The 23,217-nt window shown below is 52.3% G+C and overlaps 2 protein-coding genes and 1 pseudogene across 3 annotated transcripts in view; 2 read left to right on the top strand and 1 right to left on the bottom strand.

Annotated features, from left to right (window-relative positions):
• Positions 1-2,462: 2,462 nt before the first annotated feature.
• Positions 2,463-2,768, top strand: LOC308502355 (ubiquitin-conjugating enzyme E2 variant 2-like; annotated as a pseudogene). The gene has a single exon. The product of its transcript is annotated as a ubiquitin-conjugating enzyme E2 variant 2-like (transcript).
• Positions 2,769-5,565: 2,797 nt separating this feature from the next.
• Positions 5,566-21,849, top strand: WASHC1 (WASH complex subunit 1). Its single transcript, XM_081060878.1, has 11 exons — positions 5,566-5,961; positions 9,014-9,167; positions 17,831-17,942; positions 18,154-18,300; positions 18,464-18,600; positions 18,828-18,963; positions 19,148-19,349; positions 19,427-19,591; positions 20,325-20,483; positions 21,280-21,348; positions 21,475-21,849. Exons 2-11 carry the CDS (start codon positions 9,019-9,021, stop codon positions 21,612-21,614), a joined length of 1,416 nt encoding a protein of 471 aa, XP_080917004.1. The 5' UTR covers positions 5,566-5,961; positions 9,014-9,018; the 3' UTR covers positions 21,615-21,849.
• The window catches only part of DDX11 (DEAD/H-box helicase 11), a 34,187-nt gene continuing 32,808 nt past the window's right edge, over positions 21,839-23,217 (bottom strand). The window contains exons 25-27 of the mRNA XM_081060879.1: positions 23,078-23,156; positions 22,735-22,889; positions 21,839-22,658 (exon numbers count right to left, since the gene is read on the bottom strand). Coding sequence (XP_080917005.1) covers positions 22,629-22,658; positions 22,735-22,889; positions 23,078-23,156 — 264 coding nt within the window. The 3' untranslated portion in view covers positions 21,839-22,628. The remainder of the gene's footprint in view (positions 22,659-22,734; positions 22,890-23,077; positions 23,157-23,217) is intronic.

Here is a 23,217-nt window from a genome sequence, read left to right as displayed (position 1 = left end):
CTCACCTCCTGATCATCATAGCAGAAACTGGCTAGCTCTTCCTCCTGGGAATATAAATAGACTATATTTCCCAGTCTCCCCTGCAGTTGGATGTGGCCATTTGAACCAGCTCTAGCCAATGGAATGTAAACAAGAGTTGTATGCTGCTTCCAGGCCTGTTCCATCAAACCTTCCACAAGGCTCTTCATGCTCTTTCCCCTTCCAATCTTGGAAGCCCCGTGTTGAAGATGGTAGTCTTAGATGGAAAGTACCTGGGTCCCTGGATTAACGTGTGAAGGAGAGCCATCCACTGTTTCAGACGTTCCATTAGTCAGAAATTAGCTTCCATTACATTTAAGTCATTATAAAGCTTTTATTTAAAGTCTTCAGTTTGTTGCAGCAGCTAACCTTATCTTAATTAATACACTCCTGCTGTCTGATGTCCCTGGAATGCCTATAACTCCACCCCGTTTCACTGAGGTAACTCCTACTTATTCTTTAAGCTTCGTGTCTGGCATCACATTCTCCAGAAAACCTTCTCCGAGCAACCCCTGAAGCCACAAGGAAGGATTAGGTGTATCTAGCAGACACTGAACAGCTGACTACCCTCTGTCCATTCTCCCCTTCTTCCTAATGAAATCCCAATTTTGTTCAGGGGATTTCAATACCCATTTCACAGGACTCCCTTGCAGCTAGCAGCAGTCATGTGATCCAGTCCCAGCCAATAAATTGTAAGAGGAAGTTGCTGGATGGAGAGTCTTAGAGAAACTTTTTTTAAAAAAGGAAAAAATTGGCCTCCTACATGCCTTTTGCCTTTTTTCTTTGTGCTTCCTTTCTTCCCACCTGGAAGTCAGCTGCAATGCCCCGGAATGGAGCACACGTATTACAACCATAAGGATGACTGCCACGTGCTATGGCAGAGTAGAAAGAAGATTCCAGGTTCCACAAGGCATCATGGAGCCACGAAATCAGCCCCGTTCTGTCTACCGCTAGTTCTCCTGCAACATGGAAAACAGCAACTCCTAATGCGTAAGCCCTGTCGTGAGATTTTTATTTGCACGACCGAGAGCAGTCTGAATTGAATGCATGCCTGCTCCATGCTTCGGAGCAAGCCCTCCACTGCTTCCATCAAAATGCAATCACATCTGACAAGCATCAGCTTGTGTCCGTTTCCCTGACTTGTTTGAAGGCACAGAGCAAGCACTCCACCAATGTGGGCTGAAATAATGGTGACAAGGGAGACTGTTGTGTCTTCCTCATCTTCATTCTGGGGAAAGAAAAAGGTATCCTCGGAGGATACAGAGAAAAGGCCCTCAGTCTATCGGTGCTCCTCTGGTGGGGACCGTGCTCCTCTGTCCACGAGTGGAGCGTCACTCTACAACCTTTGAGGTCTCGTCAGACTCTTGCGTTCTCTGATGTACCTCACATCCAGTACACGCTCCACACCAAGGAGGGTAGGAAGGGTAAGACACAGGCTTGGCCTCATGTGGATACTGCATTTCCTATTCCCAGCATCTTTTTGTTGTTGTTGTTTGTTTGTTTGAAGTGAAGTGAAAGTCATATAAAGTGAACTTATATGACTATCATGAAAGTTTGAAAGTGGACAGTTCTGTGGCATTTAGCACATTCACAAGGTTGTGCAACCACCACTTCTATGTAGTTCCAAACATTTTTATCACCCCAAAATAAAAACTTGCACCCATTAAGTAGCCATTTCCCATTCTCCCCTCCCCTCAGATCCTGGAAACCACCAATCTATGCTCTGTCTCCCAGGATTTACATATTCTGGATATTTCATATAAATAGAATAACACAATGGGCCCACAAAGGCAGGTAGGGCTGTAGGGTCCGCACATTAGAATGACATTCAGCTTTTCTTTTCCAGAGTGAGGTCAAGGATTCCCATTGCAGCTTGAGTGGCTGAGGTCAAATGTCTTTGCAATCCAGCTCCTTGAAAGTTTTTAAAATTAGGTCTGGGATGAGTCTACAAATAGTAGGTTAGGCAGAGAACTTTTATGTAGTGAAAGGTGAACTGTATGGAGGTGAACTGGCTGGCCTGGGCCATGGGGCATTGTCTAGCTGCACTTTTGTGAGAAAACACAGCTAGGTTTCATGTCATGTGGTGTGTGTTTGTGTGTCTATGTATAGACAGACATCCCGGGGCACATCCAAATTTCTTTTTGTCCTTGAATAAACTTTACAGATCATGAAGAACTTCTGACATCCAATGACAGCACTCAAAAGGAGGAGGGCAAGCACTTTTTACCCCAATTTATAAACGGGACAATCAAGGCTCAAGGTCATACAAGGAATGAGTGGCGAGGCCCCGATTCTGCGTGCTCTCCTCTGTGCACAGCACATTTCCTCTTCTTTGATGTAACCTGGATACCTTAAGTTACTCAGTCATTGCTCAGGAGTAGTGAGGGGGAAATGTGCTAGCAGGTTGTATTCGTTAAAAACAAAATACCGGGACGCAGGAGAAGATGGCAGTCTCCACAGGAGTTAAAGTTCCTCGTAATTTTCGCTTGTTGGAAGAACTTGAAGAAGGACAAAAAGGAGTAGGCGATGGTACGGTTAGCTGGGGCCTTGAAGATTATGAAGATATGACACTTACAAGGTGGACAGGCATGATTATTGGGCCACCAAGGGTGGGTGCACGGAGCATACCAGTGTTAGCAAAATGGCAAAATTCATAGAGCATTAAAGTTGTACTCCAAGAGCTAAGACGTCTAATGATGTCCAAAGAAAATATGAAGCTTCCATAACCACCGGGACAAACATACAATTAATTTTTGGATCTCAAACTTGTCTTAAATCAACAGTCTTCTACTCATGTTAATGTCTTGATTAAATATCACAATGCAAAATACCCACACATTAAGTAAAAGAACTCCAGCTGGTAAACATGACTGGGACATTTGTAAGAATATATTTAATATATATACACCTACTATGTTTTCAGGTAACAGGAGGAAAAATGCAGCACAATTTTTTTTTAAGGTGCTGTCATTTAAACATAAACCTGGAGTATTCAAAATAGAATTAAGGCTTACAAAATGAAAGTATGGTGAGAAGTGTCAAATAGCTGTGGAAGCATGTGTATTTCTAAAAAGTAAAAAGCTCAAGAAGGAAAAGGAAATGGCATGCTTTATCCCTCTCTCTTAGGGAAACAGTTTTCATTTTAAATTGTCTAGTAAAGTAACAGGTACAATGAATATTGTCACAAATTGTTTTAATTTTTGAAGTGGTGTGGGTGCTGACTACTAGTAGTATCAAAAGTATGTCCAGAATTGTTTTGATACCTGTATTTATAATAAAAAAATGTTGTGGGGAAGGTCGATGAATTTCTGTTAAGAGATGTTCCTGTGTGTTACATGTAACAGACATGGTAAATATTTGTTTACAGTCTTTGTTTGACAAACCATGCATTTAAGTTTAAGTGAAATCAACAAAAAGGAAATAGGTGTATGGATATATGATTTTGAGATTAAAGTTAGTCTTAAAATTAGTAAATAAAACATGGATCGTGTCCTCAAAAAAAAAAAATACCATAGCCTGAATGGCTTAAGCAACGTGAATAATTATTTCTCATAGTTCTGAAGGCTGGGAAGTCCGAGATCAAGGTGCCAGCTAATTTGGTTCCTGAGGAGAACTCTCTTCCTGGCTTGCAGATGGCCACCTTCTCTGTGTCCTCACATGGTGAAGAGAAAGAAAAGAGCAAACTCTCCGGTGTCTCTTCTTATAAAGGCACTAATTCCATCATGAGGGCCCCACTTTCATGACCTCATCTAACCCTAATTACCTCCCCAAAAACCCCAGCTCCAAATACTACCACATTGGGGGTTAGGGCTTCAACATATGAATTTGGGGGTACATAAGTATTCAGTCCATAATATAGGTGGACTCCACAGCTGGTGGGGACCATGTACTACAGCTGGTCAGACGGTGGAATGTTCTTGTCAAAAAAGACAATTCAACCTAACTCCCTTGGAAGGAGGGGCAGGGAAGGACAGAACTTGGAGAGTGTTAGGAGGAAAGTAGGATTGCCAAATTTAGGAAATAAAAATATCAAATACTTATTTGATTTTGAGTTTCAAGTAAGCAATAAATAATTTTTTAGTATGTCTCATGTTTAGTTTGGGATATAATTACACTAAATACACACACACACACACATTTTTAAATCTGAAATTCAAATTAACTTGGTGTCCTATATTTTCCTCAGGCAACTCTAAAAGAGACAGACCAAGAACTCTAAGACAAGCCCCAATGGACTCCAGGAGGGACAATTGTAGGATCTCTGGACTAATGCTTCCATTATATATTTGACCTTTTTAAAAATCTTTTTTAAAAAAACTATTAGGTTGGTGCAAAAGTAATTGCGGTTTAAAGGGTTAAAAATAATTGCTAAAACTGCAATTACTTTTGCACCAATCTAATTGTTTTTTTTTGTGTGTGATAACATAAAATTTGCCATTTTAACCATTTTTAAGTGTACAGTTCTGTGGCATTAAATACATTCACATTGTTGTGCAACCATCACCGCTACCAACCTCTAGAACTTTTTCATCATCCCAAACAGACATGTCAAAGAAAACCAGATCTGGAACAGTAGTTAAAGCAGTGAAAGCAGAATTTATCTAGGACTTTGCAACAGGGGAAAAGAGACCTCAGTATAGAACTGGGGTCAATTCCGAATATAGCATGGACAAGCGGGGATTTATAGCCAAGAAGCTGGGAGTAGTGGTCCTGGATGGAAAATTAGTACTGGGGGGGTAATTCTTTGCTAAACTCACCTGACCGGATTCTTGCTGAAAGCAGGCCAGGGCGACTAGCCATCACCTGGGGTATGTTGGAGGATGAGGAATTTGGTCAGATATTTGATCAGTATGGAGGGTGATCTGGTTAATACAGAGAGTGGGGGATTGTCTAAACCCACTTAACAGGATTCTCGCTAAAATTCGGAAACGTAAGTAGAGGCCTAGTTGGGAAGAGGATTCAGAGAAGCCTGAGTAGCTTGGTCAGAGGCTTTGTCAGAACTGTAGCCTTTAAACAATAACTTCGCCATCCCAATTGCTTCCCCATCCCTGGCAACCACCATTCTACTTTCTGCCTCAATGAGTTTGACTACTCTAGCTGTCTTACATAAGTGGAATCGTAACGCAGTATTCTTCCTTTTGTGTCTGGTTTACATATTTAATTTGTAAAGGGGTGGTGGTGGGAGTGGTGGTGGAAACTTAGTGAATTCTGTGGGGAAACGGCCCACGTGAGACAGGACCAGAAGACAAAGGCGCGCTAGAAGACGTACAAATGGTAAGGACGCGGGGCTGTTTGCAGGCCCGAGCTGGGGGCGGGGCCGGGGGCGGGGCCGGGCCGGGGCGGGGCGGGGCGCAGGCCGGGGCGGGGCGCAGGCCGGGGGGGCGGGGCGCAGGCCGGGGGGCGGGGCGCAGGCCGGGGCGGGGCGAGGGGCCTGCGCGGGGCGGAGGCCGGGGCGGGGCGAGGGGCCTGCGCGGGGCGGAGGCCGGGGCGGGGCGAGGGGCCTGCGCGGGGCGGAGGCCGGGGCGGGGCGAGGGGCCTGCGCGGGGCGGAGGCGCCTGCGGCCCTGCGCCGGCTGACTTCCTCCTCGGCCGCCGGACCCGCCATCCCGGAAGCGGCGCGCGGCCGCTGCCCAGCAGGAAGCCGAGTCCCCCCGCGCGTCCCGGGCCCGCCGCAACCCGCCCCGCGCCGCAGGCCGCAGCCGTCCGCTGCCGCGCAGCCCGGCCCCGGGACCCGCCCGCGCCTCTCCGCCCGCGGGGCCGGCCTGTGGGAGCCGCGCGCGTCCTCCGGCCGTCGGCAGCTCCCCGCGCTCCGGAGGCCGCCCGCGCCCCTCCCGGCCCCCGTCCTCATTTCCGCAGCAGACAGACGCGGGAGCTGGGTGTTCGCGAGGGTGTGCGGGAAGGAGTTCCTGCGCTTCCGAAATCATACACAGCGTAGGAGACACAGGTACGGGGTGGGTTCAGGTGTTTGAAAGCGTCCATAGTTTATACCAGATTCTCAGGTGTTCATTAGAAATATGCGAGCCACACACGTGATTTAAAAAAAATAAACAAGTGAAATTAGTAATACTTTTCATTTAACTCAGGATAGCCGAAGTATGATAACTTGAGCATGTAATCAGTATACAGTCGCCCTCCCCACCCCCCGCCACCCGCTCTTTGCAGTCTCAGTTACCGGGGGTCAACCACAGTTTGAAAATGGAAAATTCCGGAAATAAACATTTCATAAGTTGCCAGTTGCACGCCTTCTGAGTGTGTGATGGAGTCTTGCAGGCGTCCCGCTCAGCCCCGCTCCGCCCTCCCCGGCTTCTGAGCCATCCCTTTGTCCAGTGTATCCAGTCTGTACACCCGACGAGGTTATCAGATCAGCTTTGGATGTATTGCTGTGCTTGTGTTCAGACAACCCTTGTTTTGCCAAAGCCATTCACATAACTCTTACGACAGTATCTTGTTATAATTGCTCTATTTTATAATTGTTGTTAATGTCTTACTGTGCCTAATTTATAAATTAAACTTGCTCATAGGCATGTGTGTATAGGAAAAATTTTACATAGTATATATAGGGTTCAGTACTATCTGCAGTTTCAGGGATCCACTGGGGGTTCGGGAACATATCCCCGGTAAATAAGGGACGACTGTAAAAAGTTTTGTTTTTGTAAGGAGGGTGCAGCTCACGGTGGCCCATGTGGGGATCGAATCGGCAACCTTGGTGTTATCAGCACCACACTCTAACCAACTGAGCTAAACGGCCACCCAGGACTGTAAAAATTTTTAATAAGTTATCTTACATTATTTTTTCCTACTAAGTCTTTGAAATTCGGTGTATATTTTACACTTATGCTACATCTCAATTCAGACTGGCCACAGTTGACGTGCTCAATAGTCGCGTGTAGCTAGTGGCCACCACATTGGACAATGCAGGCCTAAGGATTTCAGTCCAAACTCTCTGCTGTGGTATTCAGTGCTTCTTACAATCTGGCCTCTCTTTATCTTTCTTTTTCCTGCTACTTGTCCAAGGATGGTTATAACCTCACCTCTCAGGACCACTTGCCATTCCCCTATACACCTTTGTTTAAGCTGTTCCTTCTACCTGGAATGCTTTCCCTGGGCCTATTAGGCAGGTACAGCTTCTGCTAAGAGGTTTTTCCTGACTCCCTTAACCCCAGAAGACGTTCATCACTCCTTCCTCAGTGTTCCCCTAGTACTGTATTTACGGCTGGATTAGAACACATCACATGCTGTTTAATTGTTCTTGAGGCTATTTCCATGGCTAGTAGAGTGCCCTGGTCATCTCTGTTGTGATCATGGCAGGCACCTAATAGTTGATAAGTAGATGTTTGCAGACAGAATGAGTAAAGTACCAACCAGCTGTACGCAGTCTCTTAATTCCTGAATGGACCCACAACTTCCTTGTTCAGGAAATTTGTGCCTGAATCACTCCCTCGTGCGTGTACACACAGACAGATATGGTAAATAGCCATGACGAATGCATTGTAAGATGTGCACAGAAAAGTGTCTTCTACCTTTTATCCCCTCCCCATCTTACAGATGGGAAAGCTGAAATACAGAACTAAATTAGGGTGACCAGCAAATTTGCATCAATATAAATAAGTGGGGGGATTCTCCTTGAAAGGAGTTGGGGGGTGTCTCAGGATTAGATTCCTCAGATAGTTAGGGATCAACTAGTACCACTTTTGGTCATTTGATAGGAGGCAAGAGAAGTGAGGAATAATGCTGGGCCCTGTTGAGGATTCAAGGTAGGTTCAGGTCTGAGAAGCTGAGGAGGTGACTGTTGGGAAACAAGTTGGAGAGCAGAAGAGTCATCTCAGCTAATGAAAAGTGCTGGCCTGGGAAGGGTAGGAGAGAACAAGTGGGCGGAAGGAAGGGCTAAGGAAACCAGCAGAGGGAGCAGAGACGTAAGCACCTACTTGGTGAAGATGCGGTGTGATATAATGGGAAAAACCCCTTAGAGAGCAGTGCCATTCTCTGTAGAATGGGAAATAGAATCAGATATTCAGAGAAGGCAAGCGACTTACCCGAGGTCACATAGCATTTTAAGCCCAACTGAAGCCCGCTAAGCCCTCCCTACCATACTTACCGAGCCCCACCCACACCGCTGTTGCAACCAGGGGCCCTTAACATGGTGCCTAGGAAAACAGGTCTGGAGCACAGTGCCAGGCCTGATGAGCGCCTTCCTCCCCGCCTTCTGCCAAGGGGCTGTGATCAGACCTATTTATAGGGGCCTGGGGCCTTAATATTCTGCTTGGTGCATCTCTTGCCAATCAAATCAGTACCGTCTGCAGTGTGATTGCTGCTTTAGTGGCACCAGGGAGTGGTGTTAATTAAGCCCAGTATAAATAGACTCTGCCCTGCCTTGCAATTCGAAGGAGTGTTTTTCCTTCCTGTTTCCTGGCTCCACATGCCCCTCCTTCCTCCTGGCCCCCCTTAGCTGTAGCCTGGGTGAGCAGAGTCTGGACACTTCAACCTAGTCACTAACCACTGCCTGTCCTATCTGAGGACTAAGCCCTGAGTTCCTCAGGGATCGAAGTGAGAAGAACCCAGGAGTCCACATTCTCTGTGCTTTTCCATAACCCGGGTACCGTTTGGCAGTTGACTGAGGCAGATTATCCCCCCACAGCTATCCCTCTGCTTCCAGACCTTTTCTCTCTCCAGCCAGGGCTTCTTTCTTGTTCATCCAGGCTTGGGCGGTTGAAAGATGTATGGTAATATGTGACACCTTATAGGGTCACATATTGTTGTACCTTCTCTGAACCCTTCTCGTTGGCCTCGTTCCTACCAATTTCCCTCCCGCATTCACTCAATAAGCAGCAGACCTGTGGGCTCCTGGCCCCCCACCAAATGCTCTGTCCCCAACTCCCCACCTGTGCGTGCTGAATCGGTGGGGTGAGGGGCTGTGCGTCTGCCTCCCGGTACCTTGCCCTGTGGTGGGTGGGGGTGGGGGAGTGTGGGGTGGCCCTCATCTCTGGTTTCCCCCACAGGCAGCATGACTCCCATGAGGACCCAGCACTCGCTGGCAGGTCAGACGTACACAGTGCCCCTCATCCAGCCGAACCTGCGGCGAGAGGAGGCCATCCAGCAGGTGGCGGACGCCCTGCAGTACCTGCAGAAGGTCTCCGGAGACATCTTTAGCAGGTGGGTGCTGCCCACCCCGGGCAGTCGTCCCTCCTTTCCCAGGAAGGCCCCTCTAGGAGTGACCCTTCTGGTGATGTTTGGTTCTGGGGGGCCCCAGCTTAGAAGCTTTTTCTCTCACGTGCTCCTAAGAGCTTCCTACTGTCCCACTTAGCCCCCTGCGTTCCCTCCCTGTGGACCCCACAGGCCCAGTGGTGGGACCGCTCTCCTAACTCCTGCTCTTCCGCCCTCTGGGGGCCCACATGCACTTACTCCCGCAGCCAGCAAGTCCTGTGTTCAGGCACTGTGCTCCCCTCCTTGGTTACAGCGGTGAATAAGGGAGATCCCTGTCCAACTAGATGATAGGCTCCGGCGGAGAGGTAGAGTGTAATTAATCAATTGCATGTTATTTAATTCTAATTGCGATAAGACCTATTTTTAATAATTTTGTAATAGCTGGTATTTATATAGCATTAACTATGTAGCTCCAATGAGCTGAAGCACATTAACTCATTAACCCTCACAACAACGTTATGAGGAGGTTCTGTTGAAATCTCCTTTTTATAGATGAGGAAACCGAGGCACAGAATGGCTAAGAGACTTGCCCAAGTGCAGAGCCCGGGGTCACAGCCAGGTATGGTGGCTCCAGACTCTGGAGTCCCTAGTGTCTCTCTCTGAAGATAAGTTACTATGAGAGCTGTTAATGGGAGGCCCGACTTGCTTTGGGAGGAATCGGAGAAGGTACATGGAGGGGAAACATTTAGGGTAAAATCTGAAGAGTGAGTAGGAGTTATTGTGGCGGGGGGGTAGGCTGGGGACAAGAATGCTTCAGAAAGAAAGAAGTGCACGAGCCAAAGCCCTGGGGTGGGAAGGACCTGAATTGAAGCCAGTGTGGCCGGAGCAGGAGAGTGAAGGGGTGAGGCGGCTGGTGAAGTGGGTAAGGCCTCAGAGTCACTGATGATTTTGAGGTGGTGAGTGGCAGCTTTTGTATCTCCAGTGCTTATCTAGCATAGTCCTCGGGCTATGATTCTTCGCTTGGTGTTTATTTAACATGAATGAGTGGTGTTTGCGGTTTCCTTGCAAAGGTCCCAGGTTTTGTCCTGGATACAGGGCCCATCTTTCTCTGGCCGTAAGCAACCTGAGCTGGGCTTCGGTCATCTCCTTCCCGGGTGCCCACACCATGCCTCACATAGGGACCCTTCATCCCACCCAGTGTCAAGTATTTACCTGCCTGACTTAGGTTCCTCTCATGGTCCAGGTCAGCCTCCACCCTCCCCTGCTTGTAACCCAGCCCAGGAATCCCCTGCTGTTTCACCAGGCCACGTCTTCCTCCTTCGTCAGTTGGGAGTCCACACTTCCTGAAGCCTTCCCCAGTGGGAGCAGAATATGAGCACTGTCTTCAGTTGGACTCGGTATAAACACCAGATACTCTGCACTCTTCTGCCTGTTACCTACCCACTGACATAGCTGCCTGCCCCAAGCCTGTCCAGAATATAAATGGCACCAGGGGGCGGAGCCCCAAATGGTTCAGGGGCTTGACTCTGGAGCGGGCAGCCTGGGCTCCCTCTGGCCTCCCCTTTGCTTGCTCTGGAACCTTGGGCAAGTAACTTAACCTCTGTGAGCCTCAGTGTTCTTATCTGTAACATGGCAGCTTCCTCACAGGATTGTCGTGAAGATTAAATGAATTAAAACTTGCAGAGGAATTAGTGCCTGGCATATAGCAGGCATTCAGTAAATATTTGCTCTTTATATCATTGCTCGTTTGCTGCCAATGGTGGTCCTTCATCAACCAGCTATCAGTATAGAAAGTGGTAGGTGCCCCCTTTGTGCTTATTTTTGTGCTAAATATGACCAAGGAACACATAAGTTAGAGGACACAGGCCTTTAAGAGCTGTCAGTCCTAGATTATGGCTACCCCATGCCCAGTGATTGAAATGGATGCCAGAAGAACCCACTGAAAATATTTGTGTTTCCTCAAGGACTGGGACTGCTGCTTGCCTTTCTGTAAGGAGAGCACTGGCGTTTTTAGCATGCTTTCCTTTCTCCTCCTGGCATGTGACACCTGTAGACAGTTTCCTGGGCGAGAGGGCAGGCAGGCCACCTCCTGGGAAGGGATGGAGAGCTGGTGGAGCGTGCGTATGGGCCCTCCGTGTGGCCCAGGGGGGAGGACGCGTCCCAGGAGCCCTCGCAGCCAGCTTCCAGGTGCCTCCATTGGCCCCACTACGTGCCCACCTGCTGGAGCCTGAGGAATGCTGAAGTGTGCCACGTGGTTCCTGTCTCAGGACGTACCGTCCGGAATGGGAGAGCAGTAGGTCTTGGCTCATTCTTAACTGCATAGCCTCTCAGGCTCTGGAGAGGAGAGGAATAAGTACCAATTAATGGCATGTTTGTTAATCCAAACACCCCAAACTAGTTTAAGCCAAAAGTGGAGTAGACTTTGGAGCTGAAGCGTGTAAATGACGTAAAGGACATCATTAGGACCTGTTTCTGCGTCCCTTGCATTTTGGCGCTCTGCCTCTGGGTGGCCCCGTTCTCAGACGGGCCTTGCTCTGTGGTGGCAAGGTCGCAGCCGGGAGGGCCGAGCTCCTACATTCAGGCTCAGGTCCAGCATCTCCTTGGAAGCCCCACTCGCTCATTGGCCTGGTTTAGTTCTCATGTCGATCCCAGAGTCAGCTGCTGGGGCGAGAGGGGTGTGACACACTGGTCCCATGAACACACCTTGGTCACATGCATTACCCTGAGCTCTGGGTTTAGCCTCCCCTGAAGTGCAGGGACTGAGCCTGAGGGAGTGATGCATTATGCTTGGATAAGGAGGAAGTCCATGCTAGTGAAGCCCACATGCCCCGTGCACGTGGTCAGGGAAGGCCTCCGCGGGGAGAGGGGCATGGACCTGGCCACGCAAGGGACAGGCTGTGGAGAGGCAGGCTGCGAATGTGGGCCTGCAGGCCGCCTGGGGGTCTGGAAATGGGTGCGAGAGGCTTAGAGGCAGAATGTGGAGCGCGGTGCGTCCCGGCTCCCCGAGTGTGGTGTGCGCCAGCTCCCGAAGAACAGACCTTGCTGCCTGTCCATACTTTCAGCTTCTCCACTGCAGAACAGAAGAGGGTGTGAAAAGGGAACCTGCCGGCATCTGTGGGCCTCACTTACCCTGATCCTGCGCCCTTGGGAGCTTGCTTCCCGTTCCTTCATGTTCTCCGCCCGTGCTGTGTGGGGTGCTTCATGGCAGAGGAGTGGGAGGAGACAGCGGGGTGAGTGACAAGTTGGAAGAAGTAGGTTGCGGCCCACGAGGGCTTCTGTGAACTGGAGTGGACTTTGAGCTTGAACCAGGAGTTTTAGAGCTTGGGTAGGTTCTTGAACAGGGAGGTGATGGGACAGAAGAGTTTGGCGAAGGTTCGCCAGGCAGCCGTCACAGAGTGGATAAGAAGGGGAGATAGTGGGATCCAGGGACACCCTGGAAGCTGGTACTGTGGCCAGGCCCTGGAAGGGAGAGGCTGCAGTCCAGGGCACTTGCAGGCAGGGAGGGCTGGATAAGTGACATTTCCACGGGAACAATGACGACATGATGACAGAATGGGATGTGGACGAAGGAAAGGGAGGAGTCAGAGATGATTGGCAGTGGGGTGGGAATGCCTAGACCTAGCTCCTTCCGCCTGCCCCCATCCCCATCGTGCAACAGGCAACAAGCAAGGGCGCGTTTCATTTCTCGTGGCCTTTTGTGGTGGGGATGTGACCCAGCTTGCAAAGCCCCCCCTTTAAACGTGCTCCTCCTGCATGGAAACCTTGTAGAGAAGAGACAATTTCTCTCTCTCCTCCCGTTTCAGGCCCAGGCGTGGGCCTCTCAGCCCACTGGAGCCTGTGCCCAGTTCTGCAGGTAGGTGAGCTCATGGAAAATTAGCATTCCAAGCGGGCCTTCCTTCCTCCTGCACTGCCGCAGTGGGAGCTGTGCAGAGACTGGAGCGAATGACAAGTACCTCTCAGGCTCTCCTCGAACCCCTCCTTCCAGCCCCGTCCCTGGCTTCTCTTCCTGCCTAGCAGATCTCTCTGGCCCTCACCTGCCCCCATCTTCACCTGAGAGAAGCCAGGCCCCCAAATATCTGCCCCGAGACCTCACTGCTTCACAAGACTTAGATGACGAGGCAGAAGGTGTTGCAGTGGCATAGCGAAGAGGACAGACTGCCTGTGACAGTGGGGTGCTGTCCTTGCCACTTCCGTCAGCCCCTGGGGGAAGCCACAGCCTGGTCTCACTCCTTCCTCATGGGAGAGTCCATTTTCTCTGCAAGCTTTTTCCTTTTCTCTTTTGTCCTTGCACTTCCTACCTCTTCCTTTCTTCTCCTCTCTTCCCCTTTCTCCTTTTCACCTTCCCCACACTTTCCTCTTTTTCTTACTCCCTTCTTCCTCTCTCCTTCCCCTTCTCCCCCCTTTCTCTCTGATTGGCACCTGGTGCCTCCCAAGGTGCCGAAGCATTCAGTCAGCTGCCTGCATAATTAGCAGGTCATTCCTAATTATCCCAGCCAGAGCCCAGGTTCACTGCTGTGCCCAGGGATAGGACATGCAAGGGGAGGACAAGCAGCCATGATGGGGCGGGAGCTGGTGCTCCCTCCTCCCTCCCCCCCCCCCCCCCCCCCCCCCGTAGACGGCATGCTGATCGCGAGGGGCTGTGGCAGTGCTGCAGGGGCCCTGGGCCTGCCTGCCTCATTGGAGGGAATGACGGTCAGCTTCGGAGGTGGCGGGACGTGAGTGAGCTCTGCCGTGGCCGCCCAGGCCCCTCCCTCTGCCACACCAGGAGCGGAGTGGTCCCTGGGTGTCTCCTCCAGTGCCTCCCACCCAGCACTTCCTCTTCTGGCTTTCCCTCATCCCTCTGTCCACTATGGGTAGTGACAGCAAATGTTAACCGAGTACTTAGGATATGTCAGCTAGTGCAGGAATGCTAGACATACATCCGTGTTTAGCCTTTCCAATAATTCCATGATACAGAAGTTACTACTCCTACTTTCAACTGAAGAAACTGAGTCATAGGCCAATTAAGTGACTTGCCCAAGGTCACCCTGTTACTAAATAGATGTTAACCCAGATCTGTGGGATATTGTAGTTACTTGTCTCCCCGGTAAACTGGAATCTTCGTGAGAACAGGCGTGTGGCATATGATTCATCTTTGTCCCAGGTTCTGAGTGAGCCAGTTCTTCCCTGGTGCTGATGGATGCAGCCCTTTCTCTGCAAGTGTCTGGCAAACGTCACAGGGACATGGCTTCAGTGATGAGCTTGGAAACTGACCACCAGGCCAGGGGGTTCTAAATCGGGAATGGCAAATAAATTGCCCTTTGGCCACCATCATGCTGGCCTTGTGTTGGCCACTGCTCATTATTCATCGCACTCAGTCCCAGCCCATGTGGCCTGACGGTCCTTCCTAACACAGCCTTCCAGACGTTGCTGCCAGTCAACAGAAGATGGCGTACGAACTGAAAGCTCTTTCTCATCTGTGGTGTGTACTCTCAGCATCGTGGCACGTGACTGAGATTAGAGTGTTTGGGAACGCTGTCAGCAAACAAGCCGTTAGACTTACAGGTTCTAGGGTAAGAAAAGAACCCTGGACGTCACGTCTTCCGTTCTGCTGCCACACACAGGAATCTCCCTTGGAGCATTCCTGACAGGTGGTCGATCCTGCTGGAATCTGACTGCTTTGGAGAGCTAGGCAGCTATTTACCAGAAATAGCTGGTAGAACTGAGAGCTACTTCCTTGTAACTCCACCCACTGGTCCCAATGCAGCCCTCTGGGGTGACAGCATAAGTCTCATCGCTTTTTCACCTGACAGTACTTAGGATATTTTTGATATGTGAAAGGAATGATCATGTTCTCTACATCATCTCCTCTATAGCCAGACATCTTTCACTTACCTTTGTGTGACATGAGTTTCTCACTCGTCACCATCCTCATTATTCTCCTTTGGACGTTCATTAACTTGTCACTTTTTATTCAGCCAGTATTTGTTACATGTCAGGCACTTTCTCAGGTGCTAGAGATATAGCAGTGAGTGAGGGAATAGTCTAGAAGGGAATTCAGAGTCCTCTTAAAATGTGAATTCAGTTTAAAGGGGACACAGCTGTGGATGAAACTGGTGTCTGGCATAGATTAGCTCATCAATTCGGGGCTCTGTTTTCTCTCTAGTGCCTCTTAGAGAGTGGATGTTCCCCGTTTATTGAAAGAAGGTAGGAGAGGGTTCAGGAGCTGTGTGCCTTAAGATTGCATTCCCTTTTTAAGCTGCTTAACATACTTTTAGCTGAAACTGAGCTTACAGTCAACCAAAACCTCAGGTCTTTCTTCACCTGAACCACAGCTAAACCTCTGTCTCCTGTACTTGTGCACTTGACTTTTTCACCTAAATACTGGGCTTCACATTCATTCCTCGTCAATTTCATCGTGGTGCTTACAGTGCATCTTTCTGGCCTCGCAGGATGCTTTGCGTCTTGATTGCATCGTGCAGCCCATTTCTGACCCTTCCCCGTTGGATAGCCCGTTTACTGATCAAGTGTTGAGTGAGCTGGACGGGGCCCTGCCAGAGACCTTCGTGCAAGGCTGAAATCAATCCATTCTTCGGCAGTGCCCTTGGGGTGCTGGCGTTCGTCTGCTTTGATTTTCCTTAAATGTACTCTCCGCCAACCCCCCACAGCTCCATCTTGTCCGCAGGATTTTGTGAGAAACCGTCAAAATCCTTGCTGACTCAAGATGCACTGTAGTATTTAAGGCTTTCCCCTGATACACCGGTCTAAGCACCCTGTCAGAAAAAGAAATGCTGCAGATTTAAAGTAGTGCTGGCCCCTGGGACCTGCCTCTTCCTTTCCTAAGTGCTTACAGACCCTCTATTTAATAATCCATTCTGGAAATTTGCCAGGGCTCATTGTTCGGCTTGATGTTCACAGTTTTGAGAAAGCAGCCCTTCTCTCCTTAATGAAAGAACCAAAACAGAGCAGCCTTTGTCCAGCTCCGGCTCTAATCCCTCCCTCTCCACCTCTGCTTCGAGTAGAGTGGTTACGTAACCACTAAGGCTTGGCACCCAGGGCCGGGGTGGCAGAGTTGGGGACTGGAGGAAGCAGCTGTGCTCAAGTCCCCTTCCCAGTGGATGAAGACCTTTCCCCCTGCCAGAAAAGATGGGGCTCATGCTGGAAAAGATGGGTGGTTCTGCCTTCTCTCAGTGGAAGGAAACTATGCCTTCTTGTTCTCTTTCTGCATTGGAACCGCACTCAGACCATTGTGTCAAGGAGAACTCAGCTGCTTCGCGTGCCTGCTTGTGCCCCTGCCCCCACCCCTGGACCTGGAGTAATCAGGGAGACTTTATCGGGATGGAGACCCTTGGGTTTGCGAAATTGGCTGATGCGGTGGGTTCTCAGGGGGCCAAAGCCTTCTAGAGTTGGTAGGAGTGGTTTAGGAAGACTGGGCCAGAGTCTTAACTGTTCATTTCAACCTTTAGAGGACTCTCTGAGGCCCCTGGCCCTGCAGTCTCCGACCCCTCAGACTGTGGGGGCCCCTCTTGTTCACCGTGTCCTCCCACCTTTCCCAGGGTACTTAGCTTGCAGCTCCATCCCGTTTCTCGTGTACCCCTTCTGTGCTCGCTCCTGCCAGGTGAATGCGGACACGTGACCACTCTGCATGTAGAATGTGGCTGTCATGGGCAGGGGCTGGTGTTCTTGGACGTGGGGAGGATAGACTGGCACGTGTGAGCAGAGGTAACCCTGCAGTGAGAAGCCCCTCGCTGTTGCTGAATTATGTAGGAACAGCGTGTGTGAGGCTTGTGTGCATTTTCGTTTAGGGCACATGGGTGTCAGTCATTCAGTAACCAGAGGGGCCCTTACAGGTGCCAGGCACTGGGAATACACAGGGAACAAAGTCCTCAGTCCCTTGGAGCACGTGTAGGCAAGAGACTCTCGTCAAGCGGCACTGTGTAAACTAAAGTGGGTGGGGCTGGAAAGTGACAGGTGCATTTCCAGATTTTGTGGTCGGGAAGACTACAGCGAGGGGGGGCTATGCAGTGAAGCAGCGGCTGTGTGGATATTGGGGGGCATTACATTTGATGCCGAGGCCACTTGACAACAGTGAGTTTGGCATGTCCAGGGAATAGCAGGACAGCGGGTTGACACTAGAGCCGACTGATCAGGTGGGGCCAGGGGGTGGACACCCACAACCACGAGAGCCATGGTCAGGACTTGGGACGTACTTACCTGAGCCGTTACCACATCAGGGGCAGTTCCTCCTGAACAGGGACCGAACTTAGGTCCAGACTTGCCTGTTAGTCAGCCCTGCTCAACTTTGGTTTCGTCGTCGGGAAATAGGTGAATGTGTCCCATCAGTCATGATGATTGTCTCAGCTTGCCCCTGCTTGAGGCGGCAAAGTCCAGGAGGCAGGAACCATGTCCCTTTCGATGGCATGTCCAGGCGCCAACTCTGGGCTAGGTGATTGCCCACCCCCACCCAGACCTCCAAGGAACTCCATACGGTGCATTCCCAGACGCTTCAGGTTGGATAACCCTTGCAGAGGCCACCTGAGCAGTTCCAAGACTGGCCCTGACAAGCAAGTAACACTTTTTAAAGAGCCCTTGCCCAAGCCCCTGGCTTCGCAGGTCTGCTGTGCAAACAGGTGTGCAGGACGCTGCGGGGGCTTGAGGAGCAGCCCCCAACCCTGTCATTTTTTCCGTGGCAGGATCTCCCAGCGAGTAGAACTGAGCCGGAGCCAGCTTCAGGCCATTGGGGAGAGGGTCTCCTTGGCCCAGGCCAAGATTGAGAAGATCAAGGGCAGCAAGAAGGCCATTAAGGTAGCCTGTGTGTCCTGTGGTGGGCGGGCAGTCGCAGTAGCCCCTTTTCCTACCATATCCCTGTGCTTCCGAGGTTGCCAGGTCCCTGTCTGCACCGTCCAGCCACACCTCTAGCTTTCCTCTTTCTCAGAACCCCCCCACCTTAACTCTAGGTTCTCTCGAGCTTCTCAGGGCCCCTGAAGGAGTGACCTCAGACTCCCTCTGCCCCCAGGTGTTCTCTAGTGCCAAGTACCCAGCTCCAGAGCGCCTGCAGGAGTACAGCTCCATCTTCATGGGTGCCCAGGACTCTGGACTGCAGAGACGCCCCCGGCACAGGATCCAGAGCAAACACCGCCCCCTGGATGAGCGGGCCCTGCAGGTCTGAGGGGCACACAGCTCCCATGCTTGCAGAGGGTACCCAGCGGCGGTCCTGGATGTGGGGGGGCGGGGACTAAGGGCCCAGCATCGGGTTCTGCCTGGGATGGGGTGGAGGTCACTGGTCCGGCCCCGACACCCACCATCCGTCACATCCCACCCCCCAGGAGAAGCTGAAATACTTCCCTGTGTGTGTGAGCACCAAGCCGGAGCCTGAGGATGAGGCTGAGGAGGGACTCGGGGGTCTTCCCAGCAACATCAGCTCCGTCAGCTCCTTGCTGCTCTTCAACACCACCGAGAACCTGTATGGCCAGAAGGGGGGCTGGCTGGCTTAGTGGGCGGACGGGGGGCATGAGACTCACGGGCAGCAGCAGTCTGCAGCTGGGGAGCCAGAACCCCTTTGGTTGGCCTCGTAAGGCTTGGGATCCACAGTGCAAACGATCGTTGCCCGTAATGAAGTGGGAAAGGTGGGTGAGGGCCCTGTGCCTGGAACAGGTGATAGATTGCCTGAGCTGCACCCCACCTCTACAGGTACAAAAAGTATGTCTTCCTGGACCCTCTGGCTGGTGCTGTAACAAAGACCCATGTGATGCTGGGGGCAGAGACAGAGGAGAAGTTATTCGATGCCCCTCTGTCTATCAGCAAGAGAGAGCAGCTGGAGCAACAGGTAGAGATGATGCTTAGTGGGTGGGGGTTACAGGTGGGTGAGGAGGAGGGGCCCTGGCAGCCCTGCTAGGGTTCTAGGCAAGGGGTCTGTTGAGCCCGTTCCCAGGTCCCACTGACTGCCCAGGTCCCACTGACTGCCCAGGACACCTGCAGGCCCCACTCACGGACGTCCACTAACCCTGCAGGTTCCGGAGAACTACTTCTACGTCCCTGACCTGGGCCAAGTGCCTGAGATCGACGTGCCGTCCTACCTGCCCGACCTGCCAGGCATCGCTGATGACCTCATGTACAGTGCTGATCTGGGCCCTGGCATTGCACCCTCTGCTCCTGGCACCATTCCGGAGCTGCCCACCTTCCACACAGAGGTGGCCGAGCCTTTCAAGCCAAGTGAGCGAGAGCCAGGAATGGGAGGGACTTGGGCCACTTTCTTCCCCAGACACCTCACTTTCTCACACTTGTTTCAGACCTAGAAAATGGGGTGCTAACAGCACCCCCACCGCCACCACCCCCACCGCCGCCTCCCCCAGCCCCAGCAGTGCTGGTCAGCGCCCCCCCACCCCCACCCCCACTGCAGACCGTGGCCTCTCCAGGTCAAGGCGCCGAGGATGAGCGTAGCACGTCACCTTCAGGTAGGAGCAGCACGGGGCAGGGGACGCATGTGTGGGGAGGGGAGAGGTCCTCTCCTTGGGGGTGCCGGAAGGACTTCTGTAGGCTTGCTAAGTGGTCACAAATTCTAGATTTTCAGAGTAGTTCTAATTTTGTATCTTGTTCCGTTAGGTTCATAAAATAGTGGTTTTTAGGCTGTGTCTGTAATGGCCCCGGAATTCTGTCCTGGGTAGAGGAAGCCTGGCCAGGTGGGGCTTTGGGTCCCCCATTCCCACTTAAACCAATGGAAAACGGGGGGCTACTAGCGTAATTGAAAACTGCAGCAACAAAATATCCACGTGTCCTTTAACTGCAATTTCAGTTTTAGTATTTTACCTCCCCATCGTCTCCAGCATGCAGAAGTGGCACAGAACTCCTTGTTGGCTCATCTGTCATGTTTAGACACTCAGCACCGCAGGAATTCCCAGGGGCCACACCTGCAGGGTCCCTCCTGACCTGGGCAGGGGCTGGAGAGGGACCAGGAGAGCCTGGATGCAGGGTCCCCGAGCCCCCAGCGCAGGCGGACACATCAGCACCCAGGCTCGTAGTCTCCGGAAGCCCAGCTTCCCCAGCCGGCTTCCTCTTCAGGAGGAACGCCTCCTCATAGCCAGGCTGCTGAGGGCTCGGGGCCCCCAGAACCTTAGGCTGGGCAGGCCTGTCCCACAGCCGAGCCCTGCCTGAGCAGCCTTCCTCCCGCGTGCCCCTCCTCACCCTCAGCTCCAGTACACGGAGCTCCCAAGGAAGTGGCTGACCCCTCCAGTGGCCGGGCCACTCTATTGGAGTCCATCCGCCAGGCTGGGGGCATCGGCAAGGCCAAGCTCCGCAGCGTCAAGGAGCGTAAGCTGGAGAAGAAGAAACAGAAGGAGCAGGAGCAAGGTGAGGGGACGCCGCCGCACTCCAGGAATGGGCGCTAAGAAAAGGGCCACCTCTTCTAACCACCATCAGGCTCCAACAGGTGCTTCTTGCCACCCAAGTGTCAGAAGGCCAGCCCCCTGTGTCCCCCAGGGCGTTTGCTGGCAACCCTGGGTGGCCTCCCTGACATCTTCTGTGCTGCCTGGGCACTGGGTTCCTGCCCGGTTTGGGAGCCTGCTTAGTGGTAATCTGCTCTCCGTCGGTAGGGGCTGGCCTCCTGGCTCAAACTACGAGAGAGAATCTTCTCCTGTCTGCCAGGTGTCTGAGGAAATGGTCTGGACCTGAGATATTTCAGAGACAGGGCCTGGAGGAGTAGCCCGGTCCTGCTTCTCGAAGCCTCTGGTGCTACAGATTATGTCTGCTGTGACTCCCAAACACTGGCATAAATGTAACACTGGGCATTTATGCAGCAGCGGTGCCCTGGGGGTCAGCAGTCCCGAGTGGGAGGCCCAGCTCTTTGAGCTTTGCACTGTAACCCCAGGCAAATCGCCTAACCGCTCTGGGCTGGTTTCCTTATCCATACAGTGGGGCTGCTCATAAGTGCCCCTCTGTCTCACTGGGTGGCTGTGACAGTGTTACTCAAACGATAACCATTTTCTTAGTCCCCCAGAGCTGGTATCAGACAGACTGATCCAAGAGCTGGTGGTAGCGTGGTGGCTGTGGAGGGCTGGGGTGTCAACAGTGAACGAAAAGAGGACACGTGTGACGGAAACTGAGAACGTCCCCCCCTCCCCCCTCACCTATGGTTTTCCTGTTGCAGTGAGAGCCACAGGCCAAGGTGGGGACCTGATGTCGGATCTCTTTACCAAGCTGGTCATGAGGCGCAAAGGTAGGAGGCAGGGCTGGGGGCTGGGGCATTTACATCCTGCACTTTCTCTTCCTGTTTCCAAGTCTGGAGGGGCTGGGTGCTAGTACCCCAAAGCTCCACCCTCACCCTCTGCTTGTTCCCTCCCAGGCATCTCCGGGAAAGGACCAGGGAGCGGGCCCGGCGAGGGGCCTGGAGGGGCCTTCGCCCGAATGTCGGACTCCATCCCACCTCTGCCTCCGCCACAGCAGCCAGCAGGGGACGAGGACGAGGACGAGTGGGAATCCTAGGGGCTCAGCCACTCCTTCGTCCCCCAAATCCTGGCGCAGGAGGGGCACCGTGGAGCACTGCCCCTGACTGGGCCAGGACCGTCTTCAAGGAGCGGGGAGGCTGGCCTCTGAGGGTGGAGGGGCCCTGGCTCTGCCTGCACCTCAATCCCTTCATCGGCGAGCTCTCCTCTTCCAAAAGACTGACATCCCGTAGTCCACACATCAATAAAGTATAATGCTGAACTGAGCATAAAGCAACTGTGCACTTTTAATTAAGGAAGTACCGCTGTGCGGGCCTGACCTCAGGCGATGGGGCACAGTGCTGAGTGGACCAGGCCCCTTTCCCTGGGGTCGGGGAGAGGAGAGGCAGTCAACGGGCAGCTGTTACAGACGGGAGGGATATTTTCACACAGGAGAGTGTCTCAGTGACAGACACAGGCTGTCTAAAAATAGTCGTGCTGAGAGCCTAATGGCCCTTGGCGTAATTGCTAATGTCGGGGGAAGAGGTGTCTTGCAGTTTGCTCAAGTGGCTGAGAGGGACAGATGCCGACGGGGAGAAGCAAGCCAGGGCGGGAAGGATGCTGCACAGGGCTGGGCACAGGGGAGGGCCGCGGCTCTTCTCCCCGTTCTTACCCAGGGAGGCAGCTGAGGCGACCAGAAGCCCCAGAGCAGAAGAGCCCTGGACCGGAAATGGGGAACCGTAATTCTGAGGAAAGGGTAAATGTCTGTAACAACTGATTTTAGGAGAAAGGGGCGAGGCAGGACGGGCCTGCTCGATCTCATGTCTAAGGGGAAGCTGAGAACCGAGCAAAGACAGGTGAGGCAGTGGAACCCGGAAAGGCTGGCCAGGAAACAGGGCAGGGAGCTCAACGGGGCCGTGTGAAGAGGGAGGGGAACTGTCCTGGCCAGGACCCACTGTTCATTCAGGATTAACCGGATTTTCTCCTATTGGCTTTTCCACCTATTCCTGGATCCTGGCAGCCCAACGATGGAGCAGGTGGCTGGTCTGGACTCCAAGCAGGGGTTTGGCTGTTCTCAGGAAAGGCCAGACTTCTCGTGATGAAACTAGGGAGACAGGGAAAGACCGTGAGAGGCTAGATGCGGGTGGGGGCTTTAGGGGAAAAGGAAAAGGCAGACTGACCTTCCGTAGAGCAGCAAACGCAGGGCCAAAGGTGGCTTTGACCTGCACGCGGTCTCGGATCCAGCCTGGCAGCTTTGCCAGGATCGGCGGGCGTGCATAGCGCTGGTCTAGCAGCACGATGCTGGCAAAGTCCTTCTGGTGCCTGATGGCCCTGCCTGGACGCAGACAGAGGCTGGGGCTCTGCTTAAACCTACCTCTCCGACAGAACATTTCTAGTGTGTCCCCTCCCCTTCCTCAGCCCTGACTGGAGAGAAGGCAAGGAAAGTCCCTTCCTGTCACCGCCCTCTTCACCCATCCATCCCCAACTATTCGTCCTGACAGCCAAGAGCAGTCCCGGGCGTACCTATTGATTGGTTGACAGCCTTCATACACAGATTCTCCACCAAAGCCTTCCCTGGGGGGAGCTGACCTGGGCTTCGGGGCTGTGAGGGGCAAAGGAGAGGACTCTCAGAACTCTTGCCTCCTGCCTAGAGTGTTCTGAGA

This window comes from Rhinolophus hipposideros, assembly GCF_964194185.1.
Source record: "Rhinolophus hipposideros genome assembly, chromosome: 9".
Classification (NCBI taxonomy): domain Eukaryota; kingdom Metazoa; phylum Chordata; class Mammalia; order Chiroptera; family Rhinolophidae; genus Rhinolophus; species Rhinolophus hipposideros.
The sequence above is the reverse complement of the archived record's forward strand: the minus strand, read 5'-3'. Positions and strand labels throughout refer to the sequence as shown.

What these genes read in the sequence shown, in the direction of transcription:
- WASHC1 (XM_081060878.1), top strand. Translation starts at nt 9,019, where the DNA reads ATGACTCCCATGAGGACCCAGCACTCGCTGGCAGGTCAGACGTACACA. An exon ending in TGGATGAGCGGGCCCTGCAG is followed by an intron (nt 18,301 to 18,463) that starts GTCTGAGGGGCA and finishes CCCACCCCCCAG; the next exon opens with GAGAAGCTGAAATACTTCCC. An exon ending in GAGAGCAGCTGGAGCAACAG is followed by an intron (nt 18,964 to 19,147) that starts GTAGAGATGATG and finishes CTAACCCTGCAG; the next exon opens with GTTCCGGAGAACTACTTCTA.